The 21156-nt window shown below is 35.2% G+C and overlaps 1 protein-coding gene across 1 annotated transcript in view; it reads left to right on the top strand.

Annotated features, from left to right (window-relative positions):
• The window catches only part of astn1 (astrotactin 1), a 218998-nt gene that overhangs the window by 63478 nt on the left and 134364 nt on the right, over window positions 1-21156 (top strand). The window contains exons 6-10 of the mRNA XM_066692128.1: window positions 3511-3657; window positions 4125-4292; window positions 12793-12877; window positions 15608-15682; window positions 20045-20182. Of these exons, the coding sequence (XP_066548225.1) occupies window positions 3511-3657; window positions 4125-4292; window positions 12793-12877; window positions 15608-15682; window positions 20045-20182 (613 nt within the window). The remainder of the gene's footprint in view (window positions 1-3510; window positions 3658-4124; window positions 4293-12792; window positions 12878-15607; window positions 15683-20044; window positions 20183-21156) is intronic.

Here is a 21156-nt window from a genome sequence, read left to right as displayed (position 1 = left end):
AAATAAGTTAAACGGTAATAACTATACTTTAGAGCAGCGGTTCTCACCCCTGGTCCTGAAGGACCCCCTACCCTGCTGGTTTTTGTTCCAGCTGAGCTCTCAATTAATTAATTAAACCTTCGATATCCTAAATCAGAGCCTTTTAATTATTTTAAACAGTAGGGGTTTAAATTTAAATATAACATTTTATAAGGAACTTATGATCTTATTAAGGAACCAACTTTTTATCAGTTACACAATTTAAAAAGTAATATGTAAGCCAATTATATGAGGGATGATAACCACTGCTTTAGAGGGTATTACTAATATTACTACAATATATGAACAATACTTGTATTATTATTATTATTATTATTATTATTATTATTATTATTATTATTATTATCATGATAACACAATTACATTTTCAATCAATTGGATTTTAAGTATGTGTCAATTAGTGTTAATATATTCATACATTTCATCCTGCAGAAAATTATATGTATTTGCTGATGCACAGTTATGTATTTTCCAAGTGCACATTTGTAGCTCTTTTCATTCTGATTGGCTGCAATTCCACTTCCTCTCCCAGATATAGCCTCACTGCTGCGAACGCAACTCCAATGGCTTTTATTAGCAGCTTTATTGTTCCCTGTTATGCTAATTCTGTAGTGTTCTGCCGGAGGTTGCATCTGTTAACTCTACATGTGTGTTGAAATTCAAAATATGATAGGGGCCTGGTCTCTGCAAGAGCTCGAGATTATCCAAGACAGATCTGCCTTCACTGCATTTGATTTCTTGGGTGTTCAGGAGTTTGGCAGACATAATGTGAAGGTTGTAGAGATCACTTGAATCTCAGAGGATCTTTTTTAATGTGCTTGTTACTCTGCATTTTCACAGTCGTTGATGGGAGATTTTAAGTGTGGAGTCTGCTGAGTTTACTAAATTCTTCTTTTTAGGCAAATTAAAATGTATATCAGTACCCCCGGCCATTCAACAAAGAGCAAAACATTAAAAATAAAAGCTGTTTTTTTTTTATAATTCCTGATCCTTGGCGAATGTTGAGCAGCAAATATTCATATCTTTAAACGAACGTTCAAATTAATATCCTTCGGCATTCAAATTCATATTTTCAAACTCGTGTCTTTTGGGATGTTGTGATTAATTAATACAACACTAGAAGTTTCTCTGAGAAATGCTGTTTAGGAGGCTGACAGGCAGTTGGCAGATTTGTCCTTGCTGTTGTTTGTTTCTTCTTCCCACTCACTGTCAGAGGGGAAGAATGTCAAGAAGGCCAGGAGCCCAGAACCGCAGGGACCCGCCTGTAACCAGCAGGGGCACACGAGCCCAGATCAAGCCATTGGTGCATGCTATAACAACTGCTTGATCCACTTAGGCAACTCCTATTAGTGCACAATGCAACAATGTGACACCTTTAATTAGAAAAATATTTAAGAAATGGAAAGTGAACTATTACAACTTAAGGTACCTTGGTGAGAGGAAAACATCTTAAACTGTCAACCTTATCTGTGTTTGGATTGCAGGAATTAATCACCTGTACTGCTTTAATCTAATTAACAATGGAAGCAGTTGAACACAGACGCCACACTGTTTAACACCCTGTTGCTGGTTTGCTTGGGGATGTTCCGCTCGCTCTTTATTCTCTTAGAAATGTTTCTGTTTTTGTCTTGGGTTGAGACTTTTGTCAGGTAGGTATGATTTTAGTTTTAAATATAGAATAGTGGATGTATACTTGATGTACCATGTTTAGGGTCCAAAAATGTAACTATTGTTATGGTAAAAGGCAGGCCTCTGAAGTAGCTGCCATAGTTCAACTTTTTAATATTCGAGATCACTGATTGATTTTCTCGAAAAGGAAAACGTGTATCCCACTGAAATTCACAATCATCTTTTATTATGTTCCTTTTCTTCTACAGTTATACAATAAAAGCACCGAATTAATGAAAGTCAGAGCAAGATCACACCATGTCACATATTCTCTTAAAAATATGTATTTATAGATATTTAGACAGAACTTCCGCTCATGTAACTTGGAAGAGATCGGAGCACGATCACCAATAGTAATCATGCAATCAAACCTGAATTCAAATTAAATATAAAATGTTCCTGGTGGAAAAAAAAACCTGAACCCAATCTTTAAAAACAAACAGAAAGTTAGTTTGCAAGTGAACCATGATTCAAATTCAAGTGAGCTAGGTGTGAAAGTGCCCTTAATCTAGGAGTGTTTACTGTTAAAATAAACCTTTCTTTAATAAATCTGTACCATTTACTATTAAAACTTATTTGTATTCATAATGTTAGATTTTATATTGCAAGCAAGCTTCTATCTGACCAAAGGGCTCTGCTGCAGAAAAGGGCTATTCTCTGCTGAATGTACTGACTTGGCAGAAACTCGTGGTTTCTTTCTTGTTGACAGGTGTGACAAGAGGGCTTTTTTCCAGCAACATTATGACCAAGTCTTTCTATTTAATTATGTTCTTACTATTGTGCTGACACCTCTTCCATCATCAGGCTTCGAGATAACTGAAACACCGGGCATCCTCACTGCAGAATTATCATTAATATTGCATAATTATAGAAGAATAGGGGTTTCAATGTCATTTTTGCCTTCAAAATATAATCATAGTCTACTGCCATTGTTAGCCCACTGGTGGATGAAGATCTCCACCATTATTTGAGCCAGATGAGATGACTAGTATATAGGACAGGACTAGGACCAATTCCCAGATGCAAATGTCCAGCTCTCTTTCTTAATGCATAGGGTTTGTGCATTAATGCAAAATGTTATAAGAAAATCAGGACAGCACATTGTTTTGTATAAAATGTCTTGCTAGGTTTGACTCACAGCTTTTGATCTTCCTGAATATCTATGGCTTTCAAATATTTCAAGCATTTTTAATGTACATGCTACAACCTTTGTTCTACAACTAATGCTATAGTATTGATAGACCCAGCACACAGTTTAAATGCCATTCAGTTAAACCAAGCTCTTTTTAGGCTGTTATATTAATCAGATTTGTGATTAAATGGAATGGAAGCTGTAGTTGCTCAATATAATTGCTATAGATGGACCAGAGAACTTTAGAAATCTGGACAGAAGCCCTGTAAACTTACTCTTCAAAAGGGAATTGCATTGCAGTTCAGTCACCTCCATCTGGGTATCTCCAGGGGATTTTTTAACATTGACATCAAATGAAGATGTGTTTGTAGCTCAATACCATCCTAGTTGGCAGAGGAAAAAAAAAAGAGACATAGCAGAGCATCAACCAACTTTTTATGTGGATATTTCACTTTCTCAGCACATACTGCTGCTTCCTTCAAAGGTAAGCCCTTATCTTTTCGCTGCACTGAGGCTAGGATCTTGCAACTACCATTCCCAACGGCCACATTTTGATTCAGCAGCCCTTTCATGGGAAGTAAGTCCTACGACTGCTTGTTTATACCGTACAGTCCTTCGGAGACCAAGGCAAAGACTGTGGTCACAGGTCCTTTTCATTCTCTATCTGACAGGTTCCCCACGAAGTCCCATCAATAAAACCACCCTAACTCTGATCAGCGTTGTCAGCTGTGTGATTGGCTTGGTCTACTCCTCTCACCTCTCGTGTCCCCTCAATGTCCGTGTCATTCTGCACGTGCCCGAGCACCTCATTGCGGACGGTGAGTTTCATTTGGGCTGAATGCTCCCATATTGTTGGTCGTTGCCCTTCCTGCTCTGGAGATAATGGGAAATATCCCATGAACTGACCTTTAGCGATAAATCCAAGCTGCACAGTTATCGCAAAGGGAGTGGCACACAAATATTGAGATAAGAAACCCAAATATTATATTATAGATTTATATATAGAGAGATATTTTAACCAGTGCTTTTTATTTTTCTTTGATAATGGACTCATTGTTTTTATTTTTGCATGTACAACCGTAACTTGTCTCATTTTGACTGTTTTCTGACATTCTAATCCTGTGGACAACACATGCACAGGGTAGCTGAATTTTACAGTCACTCTCCATAATGTGATTTTGTTTTAACCTCTGCCAATAGGAAACCTGCTGCCGAACGCTGTGGTTGACTATAGTGTCTGGGTTGCATTTTCTGAGCCGCGTGCCGGTTTAATCTCTCTCCTCAGGGAGCAGGTTTATTCTGCTGCAGGGGAGTCAGATGGATGCCAGCGACTGGCTCAACCCAGCCCAAGTCCTGCTCTTCTATCAGCAGAATGCCAGTGGCCCCTGGGTGACCGAGCTTTGCGGGCGGCGCCTGCTCGACCCCTGTGAGCATCAGTGTGACCCAGAGACAGGTATGGATTTCCAGACTCAAAAACATCTCACCGATAATATCCAGTACGATGCGTGTTTACTTAGGCAGCAAATTAAAACCGATTTTAATACAGCAAAGATAACAGGGAGTGGAAGCAGTGTCAGTCAGACAGATTTGCCACACACAAACACATGTCTGCAAAAAGTTACAGAAAACATGAGCTCTTGTGCTTTTTAGGGGTAGGTGTCTGTGAAGGGCATTTTAGATATTCTGAGCAACAATGTACTGCCAGCATTGATGAAATGTTATGATGAGGTCCTATACATCTACCAACACAAACATTGAGAGCTTAAAATAGTGCTTTAATCTAAAATATAATAATGATTCAAATAATGCGTCCCTCACCTTTGACCTTGACTTATTTAGAAATGTTTTACCTACAGGTAGTAAACGGCGGTATTAAATTACACATTACAGAACTTCTAGAAGCTTATTTGAAACTAATCTATCATAAAACTTTGCAGCAGGACTGTAACAGCAGGCACTGAAAAAACTGAGATTCATTTCCATTACATTTTAATATAATTGTGTTGTGCTGTTCAGATCCTTTCATTAGGGCTTTTTATTCTTTCTTTTAAGAAAAAAATAAATAATATGAAAGAACATTACACTGAAATTGTCTGCTGAGGGCATTAATCTAGCTAAGGGAACCTTTGTGCACAATACAAACAGTAATAACTCAAGAGACAGAAATGAATCAGATCTATTATTAAAGAACTCCTGTTGTCAAAAAGAAGAATCTCGCTGTGCAGAGGGGTTGTATTTACACTGTATGGAAGATGGAGTCAGTGGAAGCCTGACAACTGAAAAACACCCAGAAAGACACATTTTAAAAGGTAATAGGTAATGAATATATTTTTAGAAGGAATGGTCGGACTACTAATGTTATTAATATTATGTATGGAATGCTCTGAGATCGAGATTTAAGATTGTTGGACGTGTTTGCCGTGTGTGTTTCTTTTGTGTTTGTCATTTTAAAACAACTTATATTGTAATAATTTGGTATCTATACAATACAAAAGACAATCTTTTTGGTTGCATTACTTTTGAATGGTATTTCTAATCCATTATGTTAGTTGGTTGGTGTCAAGAAGAAAGGGACAGATTTGGCAGTGTTCTGCATGAATAAATAGACTTCTCCATTGGTCATGTGTTCCCATCAGCTTCTTGTTTATAAGAAAACACCGTTGCACAAAAGAGTCTGTTTTGAGCATTCATATCTGTTAAAAAAGAGTGAAGAGGTGTAGGTGGAGATGATTGCTTTTATTTGGGAGTTTAAGTGTAATGCTCAAGAACTAAAAAAGGAAAAGGGGAGAGGGGATTGTGGGTAGTTTTAGTTGCTTTAAATCTTCTGCAGTTGACTTTTGGCACAGATATAACGATGAATTGCTCGAGGGGTGGAATTGGCCTGACTCAGGCAGTTCAGATTCATGCTTTAATTTGGTGATATTTTAGCAGATTAGCAGGTGTGAAGAACTCTTTAATTGACTGGAAGGTGAGGGATTTTTGTATCGCCTGGAGGGTTGTTTCCTTAACCTTTTCCCCAAAGAGGATTACAGTGCACTGAGTCCTGGCTGTACTCTGTCTTGTGCTGTGGGCAGTGAAACAAAGACTGGTTCCTGCCAAATTAGAGAGTGGGACCTTCTGGTAATGAATGATAGTGTGTTTGCATTAGTCATGATACTCTTTATGTAATGACTAATGAGTTTACAGTTTGTTAAGGATTTGGAAAAAGTCCCTCTGAAATTACAGATTAAATTGAACTATAACAGGTACTGGCTTTTTATACTATCCTTTAGTACTGAGGTACTATTATATTAGTGCCACCAAGCTTTGTTTTTGCATTAATAGAGATGTAGATTGTGTTAACATGAGATAACAACTCTATCCTGACATCAACACCATTGCTGCATATAAGAAATCAAAACGACCGTATTTGCCCCATGTGGATTTGTACTGTACTGTGTATTTATTATTCATAACCATTAAACCTGAACTCGAAAATCTCTGCTGTTTGTCTTACTCAAGAATCAGGGTGTAGGCTTTTACTGAGCCAGATATGAAAGGTTTGGAAACCTAGCTCAATAGAAAGTGATGAGATATGGTACTTTATTGGTTATGGAGTAGGTTTTGCGAGTTTGTGTATACTTATTGTTTTAACAAAGGGTACAATATACTACAGTCTAAGACCATTGTAAATTAAAATAACTGTTTTCTATACGTATGATCCAAACCCTGAATTAATTTTGAGTTTCATCATGCTTTTAAATACATGTGGCGTTCTTCTGTAACATTTAGGATAATTTGAATATTTATTAGTTTGATTTGTAGTAGAACAGATACAGTACAGTATATTTTCAAGGTCTTCTTTATTTATAAATTTTTCAGGGTAGTTGTTAGATCTTAAAATGATTTGCGTTTACTGTTTGTCATTGGCAGTTCCAGATGAAAAACCTTGTCCTGCCTTCAGTATGTAATGGAGATGATAGAAAAACAAATAAATGTGTTCAGGGTTGTGTTCAAAGGTTTGAAGGTTCATTTCTAGCCAGGTGTTTGAAAATAGAAAATTCAAAGGTTCGTTCGTTTGACATTTATATTTTGAAGTGCCAGTGAAATGCAGCTTAAAAATATTTCAAACTCAAAAACATGTATTTGCATTTGCATTGATGATAAGCAGAAGTCTTTAAAATTAAAACAAATGATGTATTTGTACAATTAAATGATGATGGTGATGATTCATGTTTTATATCACCTTTACTTCCTTAATAAAGGAAGTTTTGTTTAGCTTTGTTTAAAAATGACATTGTGATATTTGTTTTTTGTAGATTTTAATATTTTATTAATCAAAATTAGTTAAAAATATGCCGCTTGGCACTTGCATGCAATAACGCCTACTTAATCCTATTGTGTGAGAATGAAGAAGGCTTTAAAACATTATTTACATACACAAGATATCCTTTTCAAGTAAACAGGGCCCAGTAATAAAATACAAAGTTGGACTCACAGAATGGATTGACAGGTGCAAACTTTTGTGCTGTGTGCTGGCCTGTGGTGCCTCTTCTGTTTTGACAAGTGAGGGGGCTGTGATTCATGCAGTTTTTATAGCATGACATAATTATTTTATACTGTAGAATATACTTTTATATTAAAATATTATGTACAGATATTTACATTCATGTATTTTCCTTAGCATAAAGAGAAAATATATAGTTTGTAGAATTAATATTAGCTTCGGAACATGGCAGCTTTGAAAACCACAACACTGATTATTGTGTTTCAAGTGAAATTGAAATGCAGTAGTAATCATCATTTTTAAAGGGACATTTTACAGTTATATCATCTTGAAGTTGGTCCATTGTTCATTGTGAATTGCTTTCTGAATTATAACTACTTTACTGAAAGCTTCTATAAACAAGTTGGTTTCTCAATCTTTTGTTTTTGGTGACCTGACAGAGAACAACACTCTGTGAAAAGTATTGCCTTTTAAGTTGGCATGCAGTTTCTTTCTAAGGTTAGCTTGCATCTGCAGTGTCAAGGTATATCTTTTCCAGTACATTTCTGTTTCCATTTGAACACATCACACCATAATATCCTTGGTGATTTTAATAAATTTGCATAAGGAAATTAACTAGAAAAGCAAATCCCTGTGGTGAAAGAACTGAGCGATACATTTAATCATCTTCAGGAAACGATTTGCTACAACAATCATCTGGATAGCTCAGGAAAAAAAACAACAACAACAACAACATTACGTTCAAGCATCCATAATTAAAATAAATAAATAAATAAATAAATAAATAAATAAATAAATAAATAAACCACACACAGTTTCCTTGCTATATATATTATTATTATTATTATTATTATTATTATTATTATTATTATTATATTATTATTATTATTTTTTTTTTTTTTTTATTATTATTATTATTATTATTATTTTTTTGGGTGATTTAAATTGCTAAAGGCAGTATCACCCTTAAATACCTTAGGTGGTACATAGTCACAGTTGAATTCCTTTAAAAGAAAATACAAAACATTTACACTTTTCAAACTTTGTGTTGAATATGCAGAGTTTCTTGTGACACGTCTATGTTGGATGTGAATCTGATCTTGGTTTAATCATCATGTTCAGCTTTTCATATGATGCAGTAGACCAGCAGATTGGAGAGGCCTAGATATTCACAAGACAGACAGATAAATAAGACAAAAAAGAGATACAGATGAGAACATGGATGTGTAGTGATTGGTGGACTGATGAAATAAATATAGAAAACAGTCTGCATTTTAAGTATGGTGTCTGAGAGGTTTAAATTCCTGCCTGTACTTTAACTGGATTTCCTTGTGCTGAGTGTAGATCTGAGGCATTTATTAATCAGCCAAATAATTTCTTCTGTCTCTCATTACTCCGCTCCTACTTTTACAATCTCTAAATTTCATTAGTTCAGTGGAAAAAGATACATACCGTATGTCTGTCTCCAGGCTACACTGGTAGGGGACTTTTCTAGAGTAAAGAACTTCATTAATAACTAATAAAAATTGTCCTCTTGTGAGCAGCACAATATTTTTCATTTTTTGAACATCCCCTTAGCTTTCTTGATTCTGCTTTATTTTCACAGAACAAGGAGTTTAATCTCTCAGGTTTACCGTGTGGGCTCTGTCATGGGAATTAGAAACAGCTGTGATGTCAAAAGTGTAGTTCCTGTGCCAATGCATAATGCATAATGTTAAAGTGGACGGAGACTCTTCTCTTGACTTGAGCGATTGCTTTCTCACACAGCAACCACAACAATGCCAGTGGCTTGTGTGTAATGTTTAGTATTTCTTAATTTTGTTTTTAAGATGTATTTGTGAGCAAACTGTCGTGCAGCTAGACTTATGGATCTCCCTTTTTAACTGATTGTCAGAATACTACCCATGACAGAAGTGTGGGTTTTTGTTTCAGAAAGCGAAACGAGAACAATGAGCCACAGAAAGACTGATGTAAGTGAATATCACTGTCAGTGCTTGTGTTTAAATATTAAAGAGTGAAAATAACTTTTGTTAGAGGACATTCAGTTTGAATATTGTCCTGCAGTTTCCTCCTGTAGCAATCTGTGATTTGCTGCTGTTTTTCTAAAGTCTTTCTGCCATTTTACAGCCTGTTACTTTTATACATTCAGCATCTGAGAGATTGTATTGAATGACATATGTCAGCGCTGTGCTGATAGTAGAGCATTGAACATGAGGATATAAAAGAAAGCATGCCCAGACAGACCACATTTTGTTTTTGTTTGTGAGTTTTGTTTTGTTCTATTAGTTGCAAAAAAAATATATATTTGCAGAACTACTGTATCAACATATAGCTGTAATTTGTGTTTAATAGTATTTTATATATACATTTGGGATTATAAATCATAATAATTAACTGTTACTGGTCATTTGAAGATCATCCCATAAACAGAATGAAACCAATTTCCTGCATTCCCCACTATGTCAGACATGTCCCGAGGTGTTATTTTGTGTGCTCTGCTGCTACAAATATTACACACTACCATATAAACAGTAAACCATGGATCTTGTGTGATTATATTATGCCGGGTAAAAAAGATAAATATACTTGAGCAATCCATCAAAGTCATTCGTTAAAGGAGCTAATTAATTTCTTGTCATGTTGATATTTTAATGGAAAAGCCTCCATTTGAACCAAACATAAGATACCTTCTATTATATTTCCCTTTGGAACACACTGTCAATTTAAACATTATTTTTAAAGTGCATATTTGCTTATTCTCTTATGTAGAGGGAGTGTAGATATAAATTACAGGAAATCAATGTCAGGGTGAATGAGTGAACCACATATCTGTCTGGTATATAAATACTGTGACCTTCCTTCCTCAATGATTTCCAAATTATTCAAAATATGTAGTACATCCATTATGACATTATTTTTTACTTACTCAGTGCTGCAATTACTTCAAAAGAAAAAATCAACAAAAACATGAGCCTGCAAAACACAATATGTTAAGATCCCATCAATTTTGTGAACTACTAGTACCACACCAGCTGCTTAAGACAAATAGGATTTTTATGAAAACTTGTGTTTTTGCTTTGATGTTGTTGTAATGTGTTCAAATGTTTTGTTCACTTTTGAAGGAGCTCTGAGTTTTTGTAAACACATTTGTTCAGATAAACATGTTCCTTGATTAAATCCCATATACTGACCCAGACAGTATGGAATTAAAAATAAAACCCATAGTATTTGCAGTGTACATTGGACATCTATAAACTTTGCCAGATTTACTGTGTGGTTTGTTCTGCCACAAGCAATAATACTAAGAGCTACCACATCAAAACTTTGACCTAGCCGCGAATCCCAAAGTACAAACCTGTATCCTGTCACGTTTTAATTTATTCTCAGAAGCCACTTTCTTGTACTTATAAATCAAAACATGATGGGTACAAGTTTGTAATTTACGTTTTGTGGGTAGGTCCAGATTTTAACAAAAAATAATAGTACATTCACAGAAGACATATTTGTGAATTACATTAACTATTATTATAATAATGCAAGTTGCATAAAAGCTACTCATAAATACATACATGAAAACTGATAAACAAGATCTTATAAAAATGTACATTTACTACACATAGTACCACAGAAAACAGCCGTGCACCTAACATCCTTTAATAGAGGTAGCACACATAACATCGTTTATATTTAACAACCTAATTAAGAAGCAAATGGAAGACATTTTTTCTTAATAATATGTAAAGTTTAAAGCACTTGTGTTCTTAATCGAATTCCATGTTCACGGTTATTCCTCAAAGTTGCTGTTTTCCTGATTGCATTTCTGTGTTCATTTTGTTTCCAAACCATTAGCTATAATGTATCCAAAACGCTCCTGGTAATTACTCAGGCTACTGCGGGCTCCAAAAGAGATTCCAGCCATTTGTTTGCATTAAATTATTTCTAACAGTACGTATAAACACAGGGTTTGAAGGCAGGGCCATTTCTGCATTGTGATAGTGTCAACATTATTGCGGTATTTCCCCTTCGCAAATCTAGAGGAAGGTGAGAAGTAAAGCAATACTATTTGCAGTGATTTGTTACAGTGACTGGTAAAATGTGCATCTCATAAATAATTCAATATTTCCTCTCTGGTGACCGAAGTTGTACAAAACTTTTTTTAAAACAAAGACACTTCAATTGAATTCTTTAATTAATCACTAGGAGCTGTAACCTTGTCGGCTTATTTTTAGACATTTTACCGAAGGCGACCAGTGAAATATTTAATAATTTAGAGTGGATTTCTTTGGTAAGCTGCCGCATACATGCTGCATACATGACAATAAGAAATGGACGTCTGAAACCCATATAGCATGTAGCATGTACAATATGCCTTGGCATCTTCTTATATATTAAAAACAAAAGGTATTTTGAAATAATCATCGGTCTACAAAACTGAAAGATTATTGTTAGATTGCAAATGACAGCTCAGCCAGAAGAAACCGAAAATAACCGGTCCAGACTCCCGTTGCTCGTTATCGAGACTGCTCCGTGTCATGCACTTTCAATATCCTCTGTCTTTAAGCTGCAGGAGACACCCCCTCATGGATCCAACATTTTGCACTGCACTGTGACATTACTGTCCGTTCCCCGTCTCCCTGGAAAAACATGCAAGATATGCTCGTTGCTTGAGCCAGTCCTCGGCTATAAAGTTCACCCCCATCAATCAGACAGAATCAAATTATAACAGACATTACACTGGTGGGCTCAGACATGATGGTTCAGCAAAAAGAGATGGCCCTCAGTGTTTCTGATAGCCCAAATAAGCACTACTGATTACGAGACTGATACAGAGCAAATACAGGGCATAGAGCTGCCCTGCGAAGTCATGCTTCCCAACAAGTGGTAAACATCAGATAATTACATTCGCAGAATAATAAGTAGTGGCGGACGTTTCTTTTGCAACTGTAGCGTTTTCTCCCACACATACCGGCTCAGTGTAACCTGTGTGTGCAGATGAGGTCACTTAATATGTATTTAATGTTTTTGCACCCTGTTCCCACTGGGTTAGGCTTGGGCGCTCTCTATATCAATGCATTGTCCGGGGTTTACTTTTTATCAGCTTAGCTGCTTAGCACGTAATCATCACATAATGTTAATTGCATTTTATTTTGTTAATTGCTTCATTTGCCGTGTAGCTGTAGATGTGTTTCACACCTTTTGGCATCTGACGGAAAAATTGAATTTACTTTCTGGAGCTAACAAAGCAGTTCTGGCTGAAATACATCTATATCACCTGTCTAATTTTACCTCGGGTAATCTTTTGACAGATGGCCGTGAACGATGTGAGGGCAGTTAAAAGATGAGGTCAAAAGAGAACACATTTCACTTCTAAGGCCTGAAGGAGTTCTGCTTCCAAGCTGTCCTGTGATGGGTTACAGACTGTGCACAGACTCTAGATTATGGGACCATTTTGTATTTTTCCCACCAGGTGATTGTCTGTGCTTTGATGGTTACATGAAGGACCCAGTCCACAAGCATCTTTGTATCCGGAATGAGTGGGGACCGAATCAAGGGTAAGCAACGATGTATTTGTTATTAATATGACCATATTTACAGATTTTTTTTTAAGCCATTTTATAATTCAGGCAGGTTTCATGAAAAGAATGGCAATTTAGAAAAGGTGTCACACACTTAGTGCCCTTTTTCAGTTATAGGATCATCTTTTTCGTTAGATTTCTAATGAGTGGGATGCATAATGCATCAGTGTCTAGCCGGAGTCTGGATTTATCTTTTGCCAAGGGTTCTGTCAGTCATTTGTGGAACATGTGGGGTCATGTGTCCTTTCAGAATAGTGTTATATCTGTCGTTACCTTACGTAAGCCCACTCACCCTGAGATAACTCACAGCTATTTGCAGTTCCTGTAAACAAGCTATCAGGCACCTATCCTTCACAGCGCTTATCACAATCACAAGCAGTTTGGTGGCACGGCATGCCCGCCATTCTCCTCTACTGTAATTTAACACATTGTTTAAACACACTGGAGCAAAATCCAAGTACATGTGTATTGCAGAGTGACTATAATTTCAGACTAGTTCCTATAGTTTTATGGGTTATTGGTCATGTTCCAAAACTTTTGCATCACTGACCTGTTACAAACTTAAACAAAATAACAATATCTGTCTTTTTAATAATAATAAAAACACACTTTCTGTCGTTCAGTTATGAATGATGGATAATTCTGGAATAAAAACAACTAAAAACAACACCTTCATCAACCTCTTGAAGACGTCGTTCTGCTACAGTATAATATGTCACATTGGCTGAAGTGGAACCACATTTTAAAAGGTTCCAGGAAAGGTCTTTATTGACATTTTTATTTTAGCCTGGAATCGAACCTGGATTGCCAGCTCATTACAACACTGCCAATACAGCATGCTCATACTATGAATGTTATCTTGTATATGAACAAAATGTTTCAGCTGAAATATAGATGATCTATGGAGTGTTCAGTATGTGTTGTTAGCACTTCAATATCCCATTCGACAGTGGTTAGAGTCTAGGAAGCTCTATGTACACAACAGCGCTTTAAAGGTTTATCTTAGAATATTCAATTTATTAGGGATATTTACAACATAATCAGGATTCTGTATATCACACACCTCTTAATGTGGTTTATATATATGTATAAGTACACATGGCCATTGGTCTCATTTTTGTCACACACACATTCCCTTTTTCAGCTGCTTCCTGCCATCCGGAAAAAAGTTGGAATAGCTTGTAATTGCTTTCAATAGATAGCCAACTCAGGTGATACATCAGTGAAAAAGACATAAACGGTGTCTGCTAAAAAGATCCATCACCAGTGAACCCTGTAAACAAATACCTAAATAAATCTTTGGTCAACGACAGGACTTTTCACTCTGGTCCAATTGAAGCAGCGATACTGTGAAATTCTGTGGTGAGATTTTATGTGTTAGGTATTTATTGAAAAACTTGACTTAACTCACTCCTACTTAAGAGTGAATGAATAAACAAAACATACACATCTGATATGGCATGGGATGTGTTAGATAAAACTGATAAACGATCCTTATATCCTCAGAAGGATAATTAATGAGTTTAATTAATGTACAATTTTGTGCAAGCCCAGAAAAACAAACACATAGGTTTGGAGTTGCTTTGGTTGTTTCTTTCTTTCATATATGTAATTGATCCATTAGTCTATTAAATATATTACTATAAAATTAAGATTCTTTTCAACCCCTGTAGACAGACTACTTAAGTAATGGACGCTAATTAGTTATTATGAACTCAAGTACATTTTTATTATTATTATTAAATTGACAAAATCAGGGAATGCTTCTTGTGCAGATTATGATTTACATATACCCATGATGGAGTCTCAGTGTTTTAATTTAAATAATGATAGGAAGGATGATGCTGGTGTGATCCATCCGATAATTAGGGCACCGAGTGAAATGATCAGCAGGGCATAATAATGGTGTGAAATCGCTCCGGTCCCGGGCGCTTGTTCACTTTGCACTACAGTGTGAAGCCGCGAATAGGTCTTAATTGGATTTATCACCTGGGGGAGCATCAGAATGAAAAAGACCTAAGGATATGGAAAGCTGATAATCCATTGAACCTGGTGGATTCAAAATATTTTCTGAATTACATGTGTTGCCCTGTTTTACAAGAATTGAAATATATTATTTTTAACAGATTAACATATTCAATCAATGTCAAATGTATTATGGCCATATTATGGATTTTATCGTCTCTGACACATGATGCCACGTGGTTAGTTTTTTCTCTGATGCTTAAAAATCCATCAGTAAAATACTTATTTTCAGGTGCATGATTTTTGCATTCAGCAGATGCCTCATGCTAATAGAATAATCCCCAAATCCCTGGTTTCAAAACCTATTAGTCATCACAAGTGGTAATTGCATGGGCTCAAATTGCATAAAAATGCCCATTTCTCTGCCAGTTCAACTTATTGGAACAGATTAAAACCTGGTGTCCGCGCTTCATTTTAAACTCTTTTACCTATTCTGTGTTGTCAATCAAGGCTTACATCCATTCTCTAACCTACTGCATCACTTGTCTGGTGAGAAAGAAAATGTTATAATGATCTGACAGTACACACAATTCTTGATACTTACATAATTACTCCACAGCAGGTTGTTTTTATGAATGCAAGAAATAAAATCTATTCCAATTGCAAGACACCAGTTGGCTTTGAGCTACTGAATAAATTAAACAGTGATAAATAAGTCTCATGGCTGTTGTTTGTTCCCAGTCCTTGGCCATACACCATCTTCCAGCGAGGCTTTGACTTGGTAATGGGAGAGCAACCCTCAGATCGCATCTTCAGGTGAGAGCACTTTGTTGTTTAGTTTGACGACACTTTTAACTTCCTTGCTTTTAATTTGGGCAACACAAGGTGGCTGAGCAAAAACTGGTGAAAATATTCAACTTATGAATATTAATTAAATATTAATATGAATATTTTTGACTGTACTTTTTCAAACCTAACAAGGACAGTTTATCAGGTAAGGCCAATCATGGAAAAACGATGACCTTTAAAATGTCCTGGTAGGAGATGAATATGTTCAAATTAATATTGCTGTCAATGTCCAGTTCTATGAAAAATTGACTGTGTGAGAATGAAATATGAGTTTAGTGTCCAAAAAATTAGTAGCAAATGTTTGTATTGAAATCTTAGCTCAGGTGGTTTCTAAAGAGGAAACCAGAAGCATCTAGTCAAAATGAGATGCAGTGTGAAACTGATCTCAATGTGACTCAAGTCTTCAGACCCAGATAGTATTTACTCATGTGGACTTAAAAACCATTTTGAAGGTAGTTGCATATATTCTTGACAAATACCTATAGACATGCACCAGGTGACAGGAGACTCACAGATATAATAGCTGTGTGTAAGAATCAAGATGACATCGACTGGAAGAACAGATGATCCAGGTGAAATCTCTGTAATGCCTCAATAAAAAGACAAAGTGAAAAGTAACACGCCTGCATCGGAAATCTGAATTGATAACATAGTTAATAACATAACTTCAGCTTAATTGAAAGTATATTCAATATTCAGTTGTTTTTTTTTTACCTCATCTGCATTCAGCTCTGTGAAAATTGCATTTGAAAAAAAATCTAAAAATCTAGTAATATTGTTTGATACAATAAGATAAAGTAGTAATTTTGAATAGCTTGGAAGAATGATATGGTAATTATGTATTCCATTATACGGTACAAAATGTTTAGTAATGATGTTTTTTTATATATAATAGTGTGCTTTTTCATTTCTCTTTATTAAGATGTTCCCATGGTGTGAGACTTGATTGTGTTTTAGTGTTTCAACCAGAGTTAAGACTTGCCGAGTATTGAACCCATTTTAATACTTGAATTCAAATTGCTATGGGTATAATAATTTCAACTTTTTGTATTATTATTATTGAATTTGTCTTTGCACTGTGCATTGTAAAGTAAATCAAGCATGAACATCCCCCCCTCCCACTTTCCATAATTCAGATGTATTTATTTTCCACTTGAGTATACATTGGTTTTGTCAAATGCCCAGGCTTTGTTAAAGGTAATGTAGTTGTTATTCAGTAAACATTTCTTGTAAGAATCCATGCAAAAGGAGAAATAAAAAACATTATTTCTTTTGATGGAGTAATTAAATAAATCAGACTATGGGCATTGTAGATGTAACACCAAACTCAACTGGTATGTTTTTCTTTTATGTGGAATATTTTCTTATTTCACTTCAGCCTCCTTCTTTGAGTCGTCAGTCTTGTCAAACTTTGAAGGCAGGTGGAAATTGATAACTTATTTCTGTTCCCTGAGCTTATATTGTAAAATAAGCAAAATACCAGGGTGTTCATTTATTTTACTGGTGCCAGAATGTCAATTTTAAATTCTCATACAGCCTTGAAAGTATATTTAATCTTCACCAATATATACTTTTTTCCGACAACCTTTTAATAATGTTAATAATAACCAGTGACCATTCTAGATATCAGTATATAAACATTTGTACACTCTGTATAAGTGTGGTAAAGGGATCATGCCCCTTTACCTCACACAAACATTTTCATTTGTGGGAATGACTGGAATATAATGTAACATGCATGAGTTGGGAGGGGATTTTGTCAGCACATCTGGACCTCTTGGAGAAAAGCTGGGGCATAGGAGATCAGTGTTTGATTCCCCCTTCAACATTTTAATATTTTAATCATAATATTTGAAGGTGATTTTATAGTCCCCTATGTGCGCTGTAACTGGTAAATACAGCCTTCTTACAGTGCAAATTAAAATGTATGCATTCATCTTTCCTTTCTGTAAGACTACATTTTTTGGTACTATGAAGTAAACGAGGTTAAATCATATAAAAAAGATTCATATAAGCAGCTGCACATAGTAGTGTCCTATCTGGCGACAATAATGTGACTTGAAGCAGGAATTGGCTGACTAATTCCTTAAACCTTTGGTTGAAATTGCTGGTTTAATGAATGCATGGAAACATAAATGCAGTTTGGCAGGACCTGGGCACGCAACACAATAGGAAGCTGTGAGGGAGAAGACATTGTTTCTCTCATTTAGTCAGGTATAAAAAGCATGCTTGCACTGCAGTGTTCTATAACTAATAAAACATAATTGAAAAGCTAGTTAGTCTCTAATCCCAAGTTAAATAAGGTAATAATAAAAACTAAATAGACTTGCTCCATGTAATCAGTTGTGAGAATCCATTGAAAGTTATTAAATGGTTGGAGGGTGGGAATTTTGATTCATCGCACACTGGAGTTTAAACAGGAAAAGTAATTGGAGGGACATAATTAAAGCTTTTCCTTTTATAGCTGTTTAATCATTCTTTTCATAGAGTAGCTGTTAACGTTCACGTGTCTATTGCCCTCTTGTTATGCAAAGTTAGCATTTCATTAGACATCCGTTATGTAACTTTGGGTGTACACTTTGCATAAATTGTAAAAAAAATTCCCCCTCATTAACCCCTTCACCTCCAGCTATTTCTGTATCTTGTATCAACCTCGTAGCAAAAGTGATCTGAACGTATGCAACTACATTTTAATTTCTGTTTTTAAAAAGCATTTGGTGTTGTTGCTGCTGTTATTATTTCAAAAGATTATGCAAATAAAAAATTTAAAACAATCTTTATCTTTTTAAACCCACCATTTCCCCTGTCTGTCACTACGTGTATCATACTAATAGTTTGTTATTCTTTCTCTTCAGATTACATTGTGGTTTAATGTGTGTATGAAGTTGTTATGTATATGTTGAGGCTTTCTCTTGGGGTAGTTGGCCTCAAACGACACTTGTCCTTCCTCTCTCCTGTTTATTTTATTACCATTCATTTTCCTCTCACTTTTCATTGATGTAATTAATTTTATCCTGTACAGTACAAGGCTAAATTATGCCATCAAATGTATGTTCAATGCAGAGGTTCCCTTTCCGAACTGAAGATCGATTGGACCTTAATGTAGTAGTAATGAAACTAAAAGTAAAGGGAAAAAAATGTTTAAATCAATCTAAAATGCTGAAGAGATGGTGTCCTTATTTCTTATTTCTTATGGACTGTAGATAAACCATTCCGGTGGAAAATGTTTGTGTTTTTTTCAAGAGTTTTTCTAAATTCCCGGTGGAGATCCACATACTTGTACTGTGCATTTACTACAGCTCAGCTGCAATTCCTCTGGGTGCCTGAAGAACACTTCTGTTGCTGTTTATTCTGTCTGGCTCAGATTATTCAAGCGATCATATAGCAGCCCCAGCTTTAAAGACACAAAAGAGTGTGATTTGTTATTTTCCGTATTTATGCATTTCTATTTATTTTTGCTGATTGCCTTCCTGACCTTTTCATTTCTGTGTGATCACCCGTCATTTTCAGGTTCGTCTGGGTGCACGGTAGCAGAGTCCTTATCAGGGTTACGCAATGGGGTTTTCATATTTATTCCCTGGTATTGTAGCCAAGCTTCGTTTTAACTAATCAGACGCAAAATATTGTCAATTATCAGTTGGCTCATTAAACAACATTGACATTATCTGTAGTAAAAGGAGTAATTACAGAAGTCATTTTGTGTGGGGGGGATAATTCTAGTTGTGAGAACAGTGTGTTAATGAGTCACACACAAATGCCACTGCTTTAATATGTGCTATGTAATGTTGCTTATGCATGCGTTATGCAGTTAATGAGTAATGTCACTGCTCACTGTACACAGCCCTATTTGTGTAGCAAGATGTGTCACCATTTTACTCTGATTGGCCAAGGATTCCCTCCGAGCTGGACACGTTTAATGAAAGTTTCACTTGGGCCATGATTCATCACCAGAAATTTTAAGAAATCCATTTAAGATGGAAAATCAATCAAATGTCTATTTTGTGCGTGCAAAGAAAAAAATGAATGTTTTTTTACAATTAATCTTACAGGAAAAGCAGAAGTATTATCAATAATATAACCATTTATGTTCATATATTGATTATATATTTGTGTATATGTGTATATTTTAGATGTTTGTGATGGTTTCTCCAGATTTTCAAATACGTCCTGAATTATTTTGTCACCTTTAAGTCTTGCATTTCTTTTATTTGTATTACTTGTGCCTGCCTTGAAAGCAAATAAAAGTGTGACTCTTTCTTACAATTATTATTTTTTTAACAAAAACCTTTGCTAAGGATCATTAATAGTATTTTGTATTGTATTTTGTAGGTTCACCTACACTCTCGGTGAAGGCATGTGGCTGCCCCTCAGCAAGAGTTTTGTCATCCCACCAGCCGAACTGGCCATAAATCCATCAGCCAAGTGCAAAACTGACATGACTGTTATGGAAGATGCGGTGGATGTCAGGTAAAAATAAAAAATCATGCATTTAAGACATAGAGAAATATTAACATGAGCTCTATGTGTCAATAGTGCTGTCAAGTGAAGGATTTAGACAAACTGTGCTAAAACTGCATCAGGTATTCTACTTTGTTTATTTCTTTTTAAATGCAGTATTCCTTTTGACTTTTTGTGTTTGAAGTTAAATCAGGGCTGGCTATTCTTTAGTTGGTATATTTAATATTTATGAAATGTGTTTGAAGCCAAACTGTAAGACCTTTGCTGTGATTTTATTTGTACTTTTTAATCCGATGGAACCCAAGATACATACAAATTACAGTAAAGACAGACATGACCATTTTGCTTAAAATAAGACTATACTGACAATACTAAATAAATATATTGGAACAAATTGTAAAATAAAGAGCTACAAAATAAATAAATAAATAAATAATAATAACTACAGACCTAGTTAGGAAATAAGAAAACTCGTAATCGTTTCTTAATACTGCAAAGAGAGAATGATTAATTATTATTTTTATCACCATAAGAAAGACATCTAAAACCAAATTAGAAAAAAGAATACATATATAAAGAGAAAAAAGAATATACAGCCAGACAAAAAGTACAATCAATACTAATGAAATGAAAACGAGTCCCACTTGATAATGTAAATGAATCAGATGCCAGTTATTTTAGCCTACAGCATTAAAAAATATAAAAATCAATGTAATAATGTGTTGAAACATTTTAATACATATTTTCTATCTTTTCATTTACTTTCCATTTACATTAAAATGTTGTATGTGTTCTACATTTTCCACTAGAGTAAAAAACATTCTGTTTCACCTATATCAAGTGGTTGAGTGTTGGCTGTCTGGTGCTAAACTGAGCAAAACATTGATATTCTAAACCTAATTGTCACAGAAATCAAAGTTAACGCAGAACATTTGGTTTGACGGTTTAACTTTCTTACACTCTGATGGAATTATTAATGCAGC

The sequence above is a fragment of the Amia ocellicauda genome, chromosome 19 (genome assembly GCF_036373705.1).
Source record: "Amia ocellicauda isolate fAmiCal2 chromosome 19, fAmiCal2.hap1, whole genome shotgun sequence".
Taxonomy (NCBI): Eukaryota; Metazoa; Chordata; class Actinopteri; order Amiiformes; family Amiidae; genus Amia; species Amia ocellicauda.
Note: the sequence above shows the minus strand (reverse complement) of the source record. Positions and strands in the feature narration are given on the sequence as shown.